Source organism: Anomalospiza imberbis, chromosome 2 (genome assembly GCF_031753505.1).
Source record: "Anomalospiza imberbis isolate Cuckoo-Finch-1a 21T00152 chromosome 2, ASM3175350v1, whole genome shotgun sequence".
In the NCBI taxonomy this organism is placed as follows: Eukaryota; Metazoa; Chordata; class Aves; order Passeriformes; family Viduidae; genus Anomalospiza; species Anomalospiza imberbis.
In genome coordinates, this window is record NC_089682.1 from 70,940,826 (window position 1) to 70,958,623 (window position 17,798).

Genomic DNA, 17,798 nt, shown 5'->3' on the forward strand with positions numbered 1-17,798 from the left:
AGAGCAAACAACTAAGAATTTGCTGACTGCAGCTTCTTCTGCGTTTGTGAGCCATCTGTTCAGTCCCAGCACTTGTGTATATTGCTTCCACATGAGATCTGCACACTTTCCTGGATGCTGCTTTATCAGAGCATTATCCAGTTCAGAAAGAGTCACCCTCAGCTGTGCAGTCACACCCAAGAGGTTTGGAATTCACTCCTGGTGCCATTGAGAGCCCTAAAGATATAACTTGTGTACAGGAAATTCTTTAGGTCTTTTCACTGCACTATGGAAATTGTACTTCCAAGCAAAAAAAAAAAAAAAAAAAAAAAAAGTGTTAGCTGGGAATTATTGTAAATTTATTGTTTAGTGAGGCACTCCTCAAAACTTTCTCCTTTGCCAAACACTTGTCAAATATCTTTTGGTTTGGGAAAAAGCACTGCAGTTTGTGGCACAGTTTTAGTATATAGCAATAAATGATGGGCAGCAGGTTTGAGATATGCAACTACCATACCTCTCATGTCCAGTGACTTCCAGTGCAAGCAATGAATTTTAATATTCTTTAAGGCTTCCTTGCAGCAAAAAGAGCATGTCAGGCAGAGCAACTATGTCAAACTATAACATTTTCCTTTCTATCATGACTATTTTTATACTACTGTTTTTTCAAACACATGATGAGGACTGGCACTAAAGACACTGGAAGAAGTTGACAAGTGGAATGAATCACTATCCTACAAAAATGCTTTTGAGTTCTCTGAAGAGATTTTTATTCAGGAACATCCCTATCTCCAAACGTTTGGTTGAGTTAAGCATGTATTTCCCTTCCACAGTAAAATAAGTCCTGTTTCAAGGAAAGGGTCTTCCAGATGCTTTCACACCTGATTTTTTTGAGTGCAAATCTTGCAGAATATGAATCGGCAAGAAATCCTGCAGTTCTTGTATTTTTCCTTAAAAGTGGTGCTGGATGAGAGCACTTTGCCAGCACAGGTTATCTCATAAACCTAGTGTAACCATACGACACAATTCTTATTAGAAGTAATTTAAATTGTCTATTCACATTTGTAATTCAATCAGGATTTATGTGTTTATCCCATTGAGAACTGTGTATACATGTCCTAGTTATCCTTTGTCTTCTTCTCTAATCCTTTAATTATCATGCACACTGCTTAGCAAAAGTTCAAGGCACTGGCCCTTTTTCTTTACCCAGACATCCTTCAGTATCTTAGGATTGTCTTGATTTATTGTCAACTCCTCATTTAAATGCAAAATGCACCAGGCATAACATTATTACAGCATTGTTACTGTACCTCACAACCCTGTCCCATTTCAACAGACATCCATCTCCTCACCAAATGACAACCAATACCCAAAACTAGAAGCACAAACATAAACCTGCTGTTTGACAAACTGCCATTACAATTCATTTCTTAGGCCTTTCTTTAGTGAAAGTAAAGACAAGTTGCAAAACAACAGGGTACAAAGAGAGCATAGCCTTATTACAGGAACCTTCACCACATATCCTAATGCTACACCAAGCTTTGTAAGCAAATGCTAAAGAAAACCCCCCAGCACTCTGGTACTTCAAGACACACTTGACATCCTGGGCTGAGAAGAACTATGTCAAAAAAGAGGCAAGTCTCTGAAAAAGGCACAAATCCCACCCTTTCATCTATACTGCAGAGGCCAAAGCTGAAAATGTAGTGAGTGAAAAAGATAGCTAATTCACAGTCTCTTGTATAAATTTACTAACTTGCTTGATTGATTTTCTCCTTCGACCAAAATCTTCAAAGGAAGAAATTATCTTGACAGAAAAGGTCATGAATGACACAAGGGATAACACAAACGCACTCCAATGGGAAACTGGGGCTTTGTAGTAATTCCCATGCCACAAAGCCCTACATGATAAACAATACATTTTGCAAAGCTGAATGAGGAGTGCTTGTCCCTTACCTTCCCAAGAGCCCTGAAAGCTATTTTATCTCATTAAATTACTGGATGTACTTATCCAATATTTACAGTCCTGTCTTTAGGTTACTCTAGCAACTGTTACAGTCTCAGACAAGCAGTTCCTGAAAGATGTATATAATTTCATTTGTGTGGAGTGTCAACTGGGATTCTCATGCTGTCACCCATACACCTCACCTAATCACCAGGAATCGCCAACAAAGCTTTTGAGCGATCTTATCCTTCCCTCTGACATGCAACATTAGCACCACACACGGGACAGATTTTTTTGGCTTGGTGCTTCATATGTCGCCAGCTTAGACTCCTTAGATAAATGATACTGAAACTGGTACCAAAAAATCCATTGCACAATCAGATATGATGTCCAAACTAAAAAAGTTCCTTCTCCTGCAGGACTGTCTGTTCTGAAAAACAAAGATCTTTCAGAAACAAAGCCAGCTCAATCCAGACACAGAATTTTTAAAGCATGTTTTAAAGCAGCAATTGTTTTCATTATTCTTGTATCTTTGCTCTTTTTATTGTTCTGATTTGGCTGAATTCTTAGAATTCAGACAATCTAACCAGGTCATCTCAGGTCAAACAGAATCGCCTGCTTTCAAGGGCACCATCTCTTTCTATTGCCTATAGAGATATATCCTTATATTTAGGGTATTAAGGACTGAGAATAAATAAAATCAGTGGACTCTCAGAGGATCAGAATAATGGCAATTTAGTAGAACATCAATAAAATACCCAGGTTTGATTTTGTATTCTCATTAAAATATTGATCCTTATTGCATCAGAGCTCATGAAGTTGGTTTGTTCCCCCATAATCACTCAGATTTCATGTTATGCGAAAGTACCTCCCAAAGCAAGACTGCCAGTGAAAAGTCTCACAGATGGCAGTTCCATTCTCCAACAGATATTAGTTTGTCAAAACCGCAAGAATAATTTTCAGTAATTAACAGATTTGTAAAATGAATAATTTATCATGAACAATACAACATAGAGACATGTAAGTATTAATAGTTTCAACACAGTAATAGCTCAATGTTTGCTCCTATTTACAAATGTTCTGATATCTAATTAGTGTCTACCATTTTGTGGCCCGCTTTTGCTCTAGGTAAATATCCTATCCACCTTCCACAGCAAAGATAACAAAACTGAATAAGAATAGACCCTTGACTGGCCTAAATTTTCTCCAAGAGAATGAAATCAGACAATGCTTTCCATTATAACTTGAGCCTGACAGCCTAAATCAGGATGATCTCATGATATGATGTAAGCTTTGGATTCCTTAGTTAAGCTCTGTGTTCAGTCACAAGTGTCCTGTGAAGTCTTGGGTCAGTCACTAAAGCTTTTGTTCAGATCGGCTGGGTTTTGCAATCCATAAAAAAGTCCCAGCAGAGCCATGGTCAGCTGGGCACCACACACGAGGACAGGACTCCTCAGGAGGCTTTTTTGTTACTCAGACATGGACATTGTCACCACACACTCCTAGGTGTGAAATGGAGACACTGAACCATAGCCAGATGTAGGGATAGGGAGCACTGTACACACGGACACCTAAAACTGCTTTTTGATGGAATGGGGAAAATTAGTTACCTCCCTATTTCAGAGGAGGATTTTAAAAATGTGGTCTTCTAAATAAAGAGGCCTTCCTCTGAAGACCATCTACATGTATGAGACTCATTATCCTGGCTGGAAACTCATGTAGCAACTCACAAAATATGATGTTGACCTCACATATTACATGCATTTCAGAACGCTTTATGTACCCAGTGTAATGAGCAAAAATTAACAGTCTAAAAAGCTTTCTAACTTCAAATCCAATGAGACTATACAAAAAGGCAGCTGGAATTCCTGCTTATAAACACCTTGCTGTAACTACAAGATAAGCAAAAGAATTAGGCATTCTAATCACAATAAATTACCAAGCAGAAAATGTAATAAAATCTAACAAGGTCTTTCTATATTGCACTGTGTTATTACAACCTTTTTATATTACCATCTATTGCAAAATGCCAGGCAACTAATTAAGGGAAGAGCTTTTTTCTCAGGTTAAGTAGAGCACCTACATTTCTGCAATTATTGTACTGTTGGCAAGTGTGTCCTGATTCTGTTCCCATTTAAATGAAAGAAATCAAGTCAGCATTATAGCAAGTTTTGTGTGCTTGCTCTCAAGAGCCTTTAGCAAATGGTCAAAATGTCCAGGCAAGAGCTTGAAATAAGCAAGCTATGCTTTGCACAACCATAGTGCTTCTCATTCAAGGACTTCAGTGCATTGATAAATATTAACTCCCATACTGCTGCTCTGAAAGAGGCAAGGGATATATTTAAGTATCACTTGGTTTACTACTGAAACACATCCCTCTTTTTACGCTTGGACAGGATGCAGCAGCTGTTTAATAACACACATGAATATTAAACAAGAGGTTTAGAGAAGAAGTAAGGAATACTTAATCCAAAAGGCAGCCCAGAGGGATTTACACAGGTGCATAGCAATTACTTAAAGTAATGGCCCCCAAACTCTGCAGGTAATTTTGCTCTTCAGTCACCTCCACTTTAAATTTAAATTTGCTGTGGCTTTTAATAATACTGGAGGACTTGGCAGGCAGCATGTCAGCACTGATCTGTAGTGAGGGTAACTCTGGCACAAAATCGGGGCCAGAATTGCTAGAATCTTCTTTTTATTCCGACAAAATGAAAGAAGTGACTTAAGTGATCACAGCACACTAAGATTTTGGCTTTATGCTGCTGAAAGAGGCTGAGTAACTGTTTAGATTTCAGAGGATTCAATAATTAAACCCTCAAACAGCTATTCCACCACCCAAACACTGTCTCACTGATGAACCCTTATTTTCAACACATCCCATCCAATAGAGGGTATCACACTCAGCAGCAAGGGTCATCAGCTGGCACAGGGTTTCTGCCCTCTTTCTGTTGGTGGCTGCATCAATGGGTTATCTGCTGCCAGTGCAAGGAATTCACCACATGGAAGTCACAATTTGGAAAAAAGGTGTGATTTGCACAGTGTTGTCTCAGCCTCATGTCCTGCATTATGGGGAAACCTCTTTACAGTCTCCCATTGCAAAACCTACTTAATATCCAGCTGTCTCACCATGAAGAGCCAAATTCTTTCTTGGGCAGGCAAAAATTATTAAAGAATATTATGATTCATAACAGGACAAAATCCACCAAGCAGCCATTCAAAAAGGGCAACAAGGATATGGCTGTCTCTGCAACAGAAATGGAACAAAGAGCAGACAGCTTTTTTTTCCCCATGAAACATCATCACCAGTCATTCCCTTCTGTGAAAAAAGGAGAAGGCATTTAAAAAAGATCAGCATTAGTATGGTACCTAACGATCTACAAATTTCTATACTACTTAAATAGTCTCTGTTGGAATGGGTGGAGGCATTTTGCCAAGGAAATCTCCAGAATTACCCCTGTAAATATGTCATTTAAACACATTTTTTGTACTTCAAGCATAATTTTTACGGGCTAGCCCACTCTGAGAGGCCCTCCAAATGACTTGCTCTGTTTTTACACCCAATCTACATCAGCACTTCCAGTCTCAGTATTAGGATTATATTAACAGCTTAACTTTTACTTACTTATCCACCAAAACCAATTCTGGCAGGGCAGCCAAACATTCATCTTAATTGAAAACATCACATTTTTGTTTTTTCATCAAATTAATAAATGAGGTCATCAGATGGCTCTTTTAGGATCATTGAGCTAGGCTTCTTGGACTTTATGTTCTTTGTATGCTTTATACCTAAAATCCTCAACATTGCCAGCACATCACATCAATCAGTGCTGGCATCCTCACATGACCAAAGTACCTCCAACAAACATCTGAGTTCCACAAACACAGAATCCTTTCCTGAATCCAGCCTCTCATGTCAAAAGACTTGACAGCAGACCTGGGGCCACATGTTATGAGTGATGTGCCATGGAGCAGTGCTAGAGGGACTTTTCATTTGAGATGTATTAATTAATCCATTCTTCTAAACAGAATTTATTTCTTAGAAAGGTCAAGTGTCTTTTATTGAACAGCTAATTTCACAATCAGGTATTCAATCTGCCAGATGGGCTCCAGGGTAACATCAACATTTTATATAGTTAAAATTTGACCTAGCAGATTATCACCATCTTTCTCCACTCTAATGCTGATGAGTGGGAAAACACCTTTGTATGGTAAATTTGAGAGACTGAACCAGGCAATACATTGCTGGCCCCATGCAAAACCCTCTGCAGGGCCACTCTTCCTGCACCTCTGCAGAGGGCTTCCCAAAAGTGAAAGCAAATCTCACGTTTCTCCAGGTCCTTTAAGTTTCTGGCACAGAATTACTCTGTATCTCCACTTGGCATTGAAAAGTTTTGTATTTCATTAAGAAAAACTGCACAAAATTGAAGTCTGAGCACCTTCTAGGCATTTGGATATTGTTTGGTGGTGGTGCACTTGCACCACCCAACACCTTGGAGGCTGATCCATAGGAAGCATGCATATACACTACTGCAGTATGGATCTGAAATGGGCTTGGCCTCCATGCCAGCCTCCTGGACATATTTATCTTCACCTAAACCTAAGCAAATCTTTGGACAGCTAATGAACTGGCACAAACAGATGTTGCTGAGAGATGTGCTCCCACTTGCTTTAGCATTATGGCTAATTGAAACTCCTTGAGTTTTGGCTGGAAGAGCATTCAAACATCTTGAATTGGAGTTCAAAACACTGGAAACTCAGAGGTACATGGGATAAACTTCATGCAGTAGAAAATGAGCTATACTTACAGGGCCCTGACATATAGCAATGTTTTCTGTGATCTCCCAAAAGCCTTAATGGAAATTATCATAGACTTCTGGTAAGCAATTCAGAACATTTTGAAACAGAAAACACCACACTTACTGTGGAAAAAAACAAAATAATGCCAACAGATATATGCACTTTAATCAGTGTAGCCACAAGATGTCACTCTAAACTTTACTTAGAGGAAGAGTTAGGCTATTTCAACTTTTAATAGCGTTTGAATATACTTTTTTCAAACTATATCTATAGTCTTTCACATTGCATTTACAAAACTTAAAACATAAATTAATTGATACATGTTACACACAACTAAACAAATGTGAGAAAAGCAGTCTACCACACCAAAACTTACTTTTAAATCCTCAAAAGGCAGGCTGGGTATGAAATTATGATGAGAATAAAAACAGAACAGCCTTTCAGCTGGAGAGGTTAAAGAAAAAGAATGAAGTTACAGTTCAGTTCAACACTGAAAATCAAAAACAACTCAAGAAAATGCAAGATTTGGGAGAAAATAGCCACTAAACATTTCAACCCTGTGTTTATCCATCTGTCTCACTGCAATCAGGTTGGATTTCTCCTGCTATCTAATTACTGTCGGCTTGGAAAAATACTCCATTTGTTTTGCAGTAGAAATCATCTAGTTCATCTAAACCACCTAACTATCGGGATAAAAATCAGATCCAAGAGAATGGAAGGAGCACTTTCAGTAGCATCAGCATCTCTAAAAGCTCAGGAAAAGAAGGCTCATGTGGAAGTGTCCAACAGTTTTGACCTTGCTTTAAAACGTGTGTTATTAATATCATCACACAATGGAAATTGTGAAGAGAAGCTCTCTTTACTATCTTTAAAGTCCAGGAAATCACTATGAAAAATTAACTCCAAAGCACTGATAAGGTTGCCAAGGTAAGTCCAAAGTTGGAAAGTGTCACACTTTAGGTGTATAGTCACACATCACTTGTCCCTCTGCTCTTGATTTAGTATAGAGAGTGGACCTGCTCTGGGAAAGCTGCCTGAGTAAACTTTGCACCATTTATCTGAGGAGCTGAAAGGCTGAGAGCAATAAGATGATTTCTTGAGGGTTCTTTAGCTTAAGAGCATTAAATGCCACCCTGGGAATTAAATCCTACTCCTGACTCCTACTGAGGGTCTCACTGAGATCAGAAAGTCACATACACAGTATTTTTCACAAATGAGCAGATGATCCTCATGTTTTAAGTATCCAAAATGAGACACTGAGACTTTCTTGATGGAATAGTGACACTCCCTAATGCAGCTGGAGCTGTGGTCAGATATGACAAGGGGAGCACGTGTTGATGTATCAGATCAGAAGTGTCTCCAATCAGGCCTTGAAAAGAGGAAGATATTTTTACTTCTATTTCTCAGGGCTTCAATACCACCTCTGTAGCACCTCTCACAGAGTAAATAATGATGGAAAAGCAATTAATAAAATACTTGCCCATGAGCTGAGTCCCGCCCCTTCTGCACACTGAATGAAGCAGAATTTTTGAAGAAAACAAGTTTGAGGTCAAATAAATAAGAAGTATCACAGTGTATGTATGCACAGGAATTGAACTCAGTTCACCAAAACTGGCTTAATTATAACACTGCCCTCTGATCACTTACCTAATTCTCTTCTTTTCACATTGTTTGGAAATACCACATCCTTTCTGCATAACACAAAATAACATAATGGAACATAACAACATGTCATGATAATTATTATAAAAACTATTTTCTATTTCTAAAGCCTGGGGTTTTATGCAATGGTGCCTTAATCTCCTGTATCAACAGATATTCAAAGCCACACTACTATGATGACAAAATTAAGACAGGAAAGAACAAATCAAAGACAAATTCAGTCTTCTTTGCAAAGAGCACCTAATTATCTCAGAAGCAGATCAGGGTGACAGAACACATACACAGAGAATGGACCTCATGAGAGAATCAGCATGCAACAGGAATGAGCAACACAGTCTGCAGCATTTCTTTTCAAGTCACACTTTAATACTCAACAGAGCTCACAAGCACAGAATAATACCTGAGCAAACTACAGCAGAAGTTTGAGATAAATACAATATCCACAGTTACCTGTCACAATATGTATATATGAATTCATATAGGTATTCTATATACAGACATATATATTCACAAATAAACACAGGTATGTGTTTCTAAGATTAAGTAGTTTACTTTGATACATCTTACTGTTCAGTGCTCAATCTCAATTACACTTAAATCACTCCCATCAGTATTTTTCACTGACTCCCTCAACACACTGGAAGCACAGGGTTAAGAAGAGTACTGAGATTCCAAAAGATCCACAGTGATGGCACTACGCAATAAACTTGGCTCATTTATAGCAGCTTTGAGAAACAAAGTATAACACTCTTCAAGGCTAAAATGTCTCTTTGATTTTAAAATTACCATGCAATCTCTTAAAAAGTTATAGTCACTGAACAAAAGTCTCATCACAGTCTAGCCTAAAATGACTCTGCAGACCAAAACATTAGCAAGAGAGAGAACAGCTCTGCTATTTTTGAGACAAAAATAAACATTGGGATTAGTGATGGAACAGCTTGCTCCAGATTATTTTCTTCCATTTTATTAGTAGATGTACAAACTACATTAGCAAGATATAAATCCAGTCTTTCTTCCTTTAACACCAAAAGAAAATCATCTATCTCACTGTTCTTTTGTATTCTGTCAGCCTTAAAAAGGAAACTGCATTATTCAAAATAAAACCAAATTATCTAAATGAATCTTTTAATAATTAGTCTCTAGCTCCCATCACAAACCAACAATAAGGGGTTATCCCTATTTAATGCAAAGAGAAAGAAAAGCTTCACATTGGGACAGCAGCCACACAGTAACAGCTGCTGCTACTGCATTTTATTAATTCTAATTATGCACAGAACCCACATGGCCAAGATGCATCAAAAAACACCCTACAGAAACAAAAACCAGCTTTTATTCCTTGCTGGATATTGAAAACCAACAACCTCAACACTTATCACATTGCTCATATTAAAAAATGGTTTATTTCTAATCACAGAAGTCTCCAAAGGTTCCAAGTTCATTGTCTGAGATGTAAATGTTATCATTCATGGGTTAAAAGGCAGCAAAACATGAGCAGAGGGTTGCATTAGGATTACAAGTGATTATGTATTACCCAAGTTGTACCACTGCTGTAATCGGTTTCTTCTTGTACTCAGATAGGCTGAGAATCCAGACACAGACCTGGGCTGGGATCTTCTATTTATCAGCATTCACTCCCATAAATGCAAGAGGTAGCAGGGCTTTGGTTTCGGGTGGAGGTCTTTCCTGGTATTTCACAAGCTTTTAATATTTCAATTATTTCACATAAAAACTGATTTAGGGTACCCACACAAGATTCCCATATCTTTGCACACACTTTCCCTCAAGGTGGGAAATAGCTTTAATATTAAGAAGCTGGCTACTCACATCACCAGGCTGGCCACCAAGAACAGGGAGCACCATGCCCTGGCTCTCTTTGCTCCTCGTCTCTAACCCATAAGACATCACATTAACATCTATTAAGTCCCAAAGAATAAAGCAATTCTGAGAAATATTTCGGCTCCTCCATCACAGACACAACTAAGAAAAGCTGGGTAACATTTCAAACTTCAGTGAAATACAAAAGCTGCCCAGAGAGGCTGTGTGTCCCCTCCCCTGGAGATATGCAAAAGGCATCTGAACACAACTCTGAGTGACGTGCTCTAGGGAACCCTGCTTAAGCAGGGAGGTTGGGCTAGGTGATGTCCACTTGGGATACCAGTGCTCCATTCCAACCTGGCCCATTCTGTCAGTCTGTGAAACTCCCTCTCTGGGTATCTTCACTCTAATTCCTCCACAGCAACATGATGTCTGCCCATCATCCTTCTCCACGTGCATCCACCTGTCAGTTTCCACCACCTAAATTTGGACCCTCTGCCCACTGTCAATGCAACCTGATAGAAGCAAAGAAGCCTTATTTCTTCTAAAGGATCTACAGGCACCATGAGTTGGGAAGAATTGTATGAGATTGAGAGAAATTATAACAACACAGGAGAAATTGCACTGCCATGGAAGCAAAAACAGCAGTGGGCCAAAACCCACTAGAAATCAGTTACAACAGATCAGCCTTTTTTCCTTTCTTTTTAAGAAGTGGTCCACTCCTTGTGGTCAGACTTTCACTGGAGAAATGCAAGGGTTAGTTCCTCCAGTTGGCTGCAATCCAGCCCCCAGCTCATAAAAAAGAAAAATCACACAGCTTCAAACCATCCCAAAGATTGAGCACTACCTTTAGCTCTTTTGAGAGAAAGCACAGAATTTGCTTACTAAGAGAATTGGACTTCAAAAATAAAAGCAGCTGCAGCTGTCTTCAGGCAAAACAAAAGCTGCCCTTGAATTTAAATTTCAGTTCTGCTGTAATTTATGCTGCAACAAAGAAAGATGCCAGTTTGGGAAAGTAGGACTCTGTGCAGAGTAATAACAGGCTTCCCCATTGTCAGAGATGTCATTTGAGCATCTCTCAAATGTGACAGCACTAAAGAGGTTTTGCACATTTCATTTGCTCCTCAACATTTTTAATAGCCAAGGAGGGTTTCAATATTTTTAGATACAGCTATAGAAGAATTTGTTTTTCTCAGTCAGGGAAGGTCTGAATATAAATCTCAGAGAATCACCCCAACACAAGATCCCAGGCAGCAAAATCAGCAGGGGTTTTATTCTTTGACTTCACAAATGGTGGATGCAGGCCCTCAGCAAGAGAATTGCTTAATGTCCCTGGGCTGGACACAGGCTTGGCTGCACTGGATTAACATCTGAGGAATCCAGTTTTGTTACTGTGAGTGAAACAGCCTGACATGACCAGAAACCAGCTCATTGAGAGTAAGTCTAGAGAGAAATGACATAGGAGACAAGTGGGCTTACATCAGGAGCGCTGCAAGGAGTTGAGCACACAGAACACATGAGTGAGACGAAAACACCTACTGACAGCAAGCCTGGCAAGTATGAATAGGCAACACACAGTTGTGCTTTCCTGAGGAAAAGTTTCCCAGCACAGCAATCCATTTCACATCCTTCTGGTCCCTAAAACACTGACACAGTACTCAGTACTGAAACATGCCTCCTCCTAGGGACTGGCAAAGATGGGGAGTAGCAACAGTCACCATCATCTCACCTCAGAAAGGTGACTGTCAAACAAGTTCTCCGTTTGGATTTCCTCACTACTAGCAGCTTTATCAAGAACCTTGTGGAACTGGACATTGCCTTGTTTTCTGTGGTGCCATGAATGTTAAATGCCTGCTCAAAGAAAAAAGTACAAAAGAGGCCTTGGTGGTTGTGAAGTAAAGCCTGGAAATACGATAGCAGTGTTTCTTAAAGACAGATCACAGGAGCAGACAGTAATGATTTTTGGTATTTAACAGATTATTCCTATGTCTTCTGTGCAAATCTCAGCACTACCATTCATGACCAGCACTCCATTTTTGCATTTTATGGCCTCTATAACTGTTCTTCACACTACTTTGGTACAGGCCCCATCTCCAGCCCAGGACTGTGATGCAGGTCTGCTTTTCTTATCTTGTATCCTGCTTTCCATACATCTATTCCCAAGTCCTAACCCACCTCCTTCCCTCTCTTCTCAAATTTCATTAAAAACTTTCTCCTTAAACACAACATGCCTAAACAAATTCTTTGCCTTACTACTAATCTGTTGTATTTTCTTCTTCTCCCTTTGGGGTCAACAGTATCATTATTCTTCTCAGCATTAAAGCCTACATAATGTGGGGCCCATTTTTCATCACTATTTTTAGTTGACATGCCTGGCTATGCCTATCAAAATCTTCCTCATTTTTCATTCTTGGAGTTTTCTTTTTATGACAGTGACATGTTCCAACATTCCATCATTACTCCTATGATAGGTTCCTCTCCAGTTTTTTTCATACCTAAACTTTCTAGAAATTTAACCATGGCGCTAAGCGCAAGAGAAATGTCAGACCCAGCTCGTAACTTTGTAGACACCAAGGTCAATCAAACTACGACAAATCCATAGGAATCAAGCTCCTGGGTTTCTTTGTGCTAGCTATAATAAATACTTGCATTTCTCAATGACTATGCTATTTTTAATAGATATATATGTCCTAAAATAATTAAACCAAAGGGAAACTTGCTTCAGATCTCTGAAATGTACTCTTTATATACCCTACCTGTCCTAGGCACCTTCCAGTAACATGGAAGAATGCAAGATTTAACTAGATCTCTGGAATATTGGAGACTAATGTAATGCTATTGAGTTATACTGCCACTTCATTTATACAATATTTTAACAGAAGAGTAATATGAAATTGCAGAAAAATCATCTGACTTCCTTTTTGACTTGGTTTGAAAGACATGAACACTCTTAAAATGCATTGTTATAACAAGGTTTATTTAAAAGTGAGCTGGATGAGGAAAAGAGTCTGAAAAAACCAGCCTACTGGAAATGTAACACTGTATCCCAAGTCTCAGAGTGCAGGCTGCGACACAGATGATAAGTAAATTCTGTATCAGTAATGTTTGCTACAGCAATTTTTATGATGAGCAACTTCAGAACATCTGCACTGTTTTGCAAAAATGGTACAGTACCATTAAAAAAACAGTGACGCATATTTTAATTAGAAATATGGCATTTTAAAATTAAGGCAAAGGTATGCAAGCATGAGAAAAAGCCACAAGACGTGGTTTCAAAGTCCACAGGAAATACATCACCGACTGCAGATTGGGTTTATCCGAATTTTAGAAAAACCTATGGAGATTAGTTTTTACCTAATACTGCATAAGATGATTACAGTTATTTGTGGCACTTTAATTCCTACTAGAAACAAAATGATGTTTTATAGAGATGTATCTACAAAAAAACCCAAACAACCCTCACATAAACCTCTTTTATCCATTCTCATTCCACAGAACCACCCTCTAAGCTGTAGAATCATGCACTTTTCTTAATGAAATGAAGGCTAGACAAATATATAGCATATATTTATTAATATATAGCATATAGATTTATTTCTCAAAATAAATTGTACTAAACTATGTATTGCATTATTAAAATTTATTAAGTTTGCTAAAGAACAGAACTGGAACAAAAAATTGTTTGGTTGCCCTGACACATCCAGATGACAATTATTACTCTCTTTCACAATTTCCCTTTTTTATCTCAGCATGATGTCTCCAAGATGCCCCATTATGAGACAATCCCAACAAATGAGGCATTTGGATTTCTGGAGGTTTCATTTCCTCTTCCTTTTAAAAACGTTCACATCAGCACACATGCTACAATTTAAGAGAACCTTGTGATTTTACTATCATCTAGCTACAGATGAACCTACAAAAAGAAAAATTCTTACAAGGTCCTAACAACAGAATAACTCCTCACTGCCCATAGCAGAGTGAGTAAAATCTTTCTGGTGAATGAAATCTAGAATTAAATAAAGAGTAATGTCAACATCTAAATTCATGTTCTTCCCCTTGCATTCTCCTTCTGAAGAGTTGCTCTTCCTTCCTCCTCTTAGGGCTGGATTTTCAAAGCATTGTGTTTGGGCCACTGGAGTGTTAAGTGGGACTCCAGAGACTGCAGTTCCACATCTCACTTTGAAAATATGCCTCTTAGCAACTAACTCAGCTGTCACTGAGCACAGCCACTCTAGCAAGAAGTCCAGCAACAAGAACGGCTCAAAGGGAGAAGAGAAAGCTTTTAAACACTAATTAAAATGTAAAAGGACAATCCTTCAATAATCCTTCTGTAAAGCACTTACAGAACTTTTCCTTACATTACTGTAGTGGCTTCTTGCATGTGCAGAATATATGGAAGAAAAATATTGAATCTTCCTTTCTCTCATGTTACCCCACTGCTCAGTAGTTCACATTTAATATTTATGAAACACATTGAAGATAAAAATAGTCACACACACATTGAGAAGCCAAGTTCAAAAATGGCTGAATCAAATCAGCATAATCACACAAGCATAAATTTGAGAATGAAAGGAGCTAGACTATACTAGATTTGAAAAGTGACTTATTTTTCTTTAACTGTTGTTGTTATACTCGATTTAACACATCCAACAGATTTTTAAAGCCTTTTGGAAATTAATGAGAATTGAACCCACACTTAAAGGGCAGAGATGGTTACAATGGATTAATTTATTTGTAAAGGAACCAAATTCCACTAAAGCTGTGGGAGCTACAAAAACTGAATTTGGCACATAATTTTATGTTAACTTTGTTCCTGGTAAGAATGCACACCTCTGCATCCAGGTTAACAGTTCTGTACAAAAAAAAAAAAAAAAAAAAAAAAAAAATCATATTTTTCATTAGTAGTTACAGCCTAAATATTCAAAAGGTCAATCATGCTGGATAGAACCAATATTTGACAGCTATAAAGGAGAAAGTTTTGAAAAGCAATGAACTTTCAGATTCTGGAAATTAAGTCTTATTAAGATCAGGCACAGAAAAATGGACACTTTCAAGACCATTAGACATTTTGTAAATATAAAAGACAAAAGGAAGATTAGCAGTACAGAACTTAAGAAGAGACCAGAAGCTCTGCTTTCAGTATTCCTTTGTGTAGTGGTCTGATTTATACGTGAATAGAGAAACTGTGCCAAGAAGCTAAAACACATGTTATGGAAGTGAGGGCCTTTTTAAATACTAATTATGCAAAAATATCATTATTGATTGTGTAATAACATCATCTGCCACACTTAAAATGTGAGGGACATCTCCTCTCACAGAGGAGAGATCCCTCTTTAGTATTGTTCCAGAATCTAGACCAACCAAGTAACAAACCAAATGCAATAACGAGAGACTTTGAACATGTCTTGCAATTCCCAAATCTCTTCTATAAAAGGAAGCATTTAAGAAGCAGGGAAAGACATCTAAAGGCCCACAAATTTAAGTGCTAACTTCTGTAACACCATACTCCCCAATCTGTTATCGTAGCAATCAAAGGATTTAAGTTCTTTGGATTCAACCTTATTGTAGCTATAATCACTTTTTCATTTCTAACATGTGTAATACCTCAACAGATATTGTAGTGTATCCACACACAAAGCACGCATGTTGTTAGAATACTCTGAGGTACTCTAATTACTTCCAAGTAGGGCAGAAGTGAATGTACAACTAATGTCACTTCTGTGACTAGTGTATTTCTTCAGTACACATTTCTATATCCATAGTCACCTTCATAAAAACAATATGGAAAGGGCCTTTTTTTTTTTCTTTTCTCCTTATTTTCAATTCTATTTACAACTATTTGGTAAATTCAATTATTAATCCCTTTCCTTTTTTACAGCATACAGAGCAATTAAAACTTTGTAGAGTTTATAAAATAAAGCTCATCGCTTTAAAGAAGTCAAGAAAAGTTACAAGTAAAATAGCACCAACACTAATGAATTCCATTTGCAGGAAATGTTAGAGACTGGTAGTACACATTTTCTACAATTGTTACAGGAATTCCTGAAACTAGTCCCAGACCTCCATTGTCTTTCCAGTAATAATGTATTATTGATGTGCTTCCACTTTTATGACGCATAATCAAAATTTTTTCCATAACTGGCCCTAACTGAAGTTCCGCAAGGAGCACAGTTGATACTCTGGCTTCAAACACCCATAAGTTGAAGGCATGTGTGCTTCCACAAACAATTTGTGTTAGGAAATGCGCCCTTGAGACGAGCTCATCACAAAATGTAGTGGTGGGTAAAGGAAGGGCTATGAAATGTGAGCAAGAGGGCAGAGGGAGGTAGAGCAAGGGAGATGCACAGTTACAGTCACCACTTCCCTTGACTGGCAGCCCAGGTACAGCACAAGGAACAAAGGAATGCCAAGGCAAACATGTATGACCTTGAAAACATTATATATAACAACTTAGGGAGGTTGCTTTATGAGGCTCCAAAACAACAAGTGCTTGATTTTAACATCAGTTACAAGATGAAATAGGGATCTTCAAGTAACTGGAAGAAAGACAGTGATACATCAGCACATCTATTTGAACACTGCAACATCACACAAATGGGAACATTCTGCCAAACTGTGTCCTAGAGCAATTTTCTTAACTTATTTTTGAGTTTCTCTGCTGAAACTTTTCACAAAAACATAATTCAAAAGACACAAAGATTTTCAATGCTACTTGGTGCCAGTGAAATCAATTAAACGTTGGCCATTTACCTGTGAAGAGGGCTTCAGCTTTGCATAAAGTTATATCCTACTCTGATTCTACATTTTCCATTAAATAAACCCAAGCAGCAAGGTTTATGAATAATTATTCAATACTTTAACTTGTATTAGGTTTCTGCTACTTTTCCTTCTCTGTAAGTAAGAAAATACCTTTAAAATATCAGGACAATGTGTTTCTGCTCAGAGAACCTGTAAGGATTACCTCAACATGCTTTTCACCATAAACACAAATTAAATAGTGACTAATAAGAAAGTTACCAGGTCTGACCTAGCTCTGGCCTCCAAGAGAGTGCACCTAGTACTAAACATTAGTACCTACCTAGGAGTGCCTGAAACAAGCTGCTCTTAAAGATGCCCATCACCTTTCTGATGGCTTTTTTCAGTTGTTGCTCTTCTGGCTTCCGTAGTTTTTTGCAATATTCTTCCAGCAGTACTAAAGCTCGGTCAGTATCTAAAGAAAAAAAAAACAAAAACAACAATGTCTTCATTGGCTCTGAAAAGTATCTAAATGTTCAATTGTTAACTACACATTTTGAGAGGCACTGTTCACACATATAAGCAACATTTACAGGAAGTTTTTATAGAATCATAACAGTACCATGGTTGGAAAAGATTTACAACATCATCAAGTCCAACTATTAAATCAGCACCACCGTCTTCCCCAGCATACCATGTCCCCAGGTGCCACATCCACATGCCTTTGGAACACTTCCAGGGATGGTGGTGTTACTGCTTTCTGTCATTAGCTGTATGTCACGAACAACATATGCAACACTGTATGTGGGAAAATGATCTTTGGAATAGCATCTATAACAAGTGTTCAGCTTCCATTTACCCAAAACCATCT

At 38.1% G+C, this 17,798-nt stretch overlaps 1 protein-coding gene across 13 annotated transcripts in view; it reads right to left on the minus strand.

The window, feature by feature from the left end:
- The window catches only part of DLG2 (discs large MAGUK scaffold protein 2), a 984,419-nt gene that overhangs the window by 949,425 nt on the left and 17,196 nt on the right, over positions 1–17,798 (minus strand). For all 13 annotated transcript variants that reach the window (XM_068181606.1, XM_068181605.1, XM_068181599.1 and 10 more), the window contains exon 3: positions 17,271–17,402. In XM_068181606.1, coding sequence (XP_068037707.1) covers positions 17,271–17,402 — 132 coding nt within the window. The remainder of the gene's footprint in view (positions 1–17,270; positions 17,403–17,798) is intronic.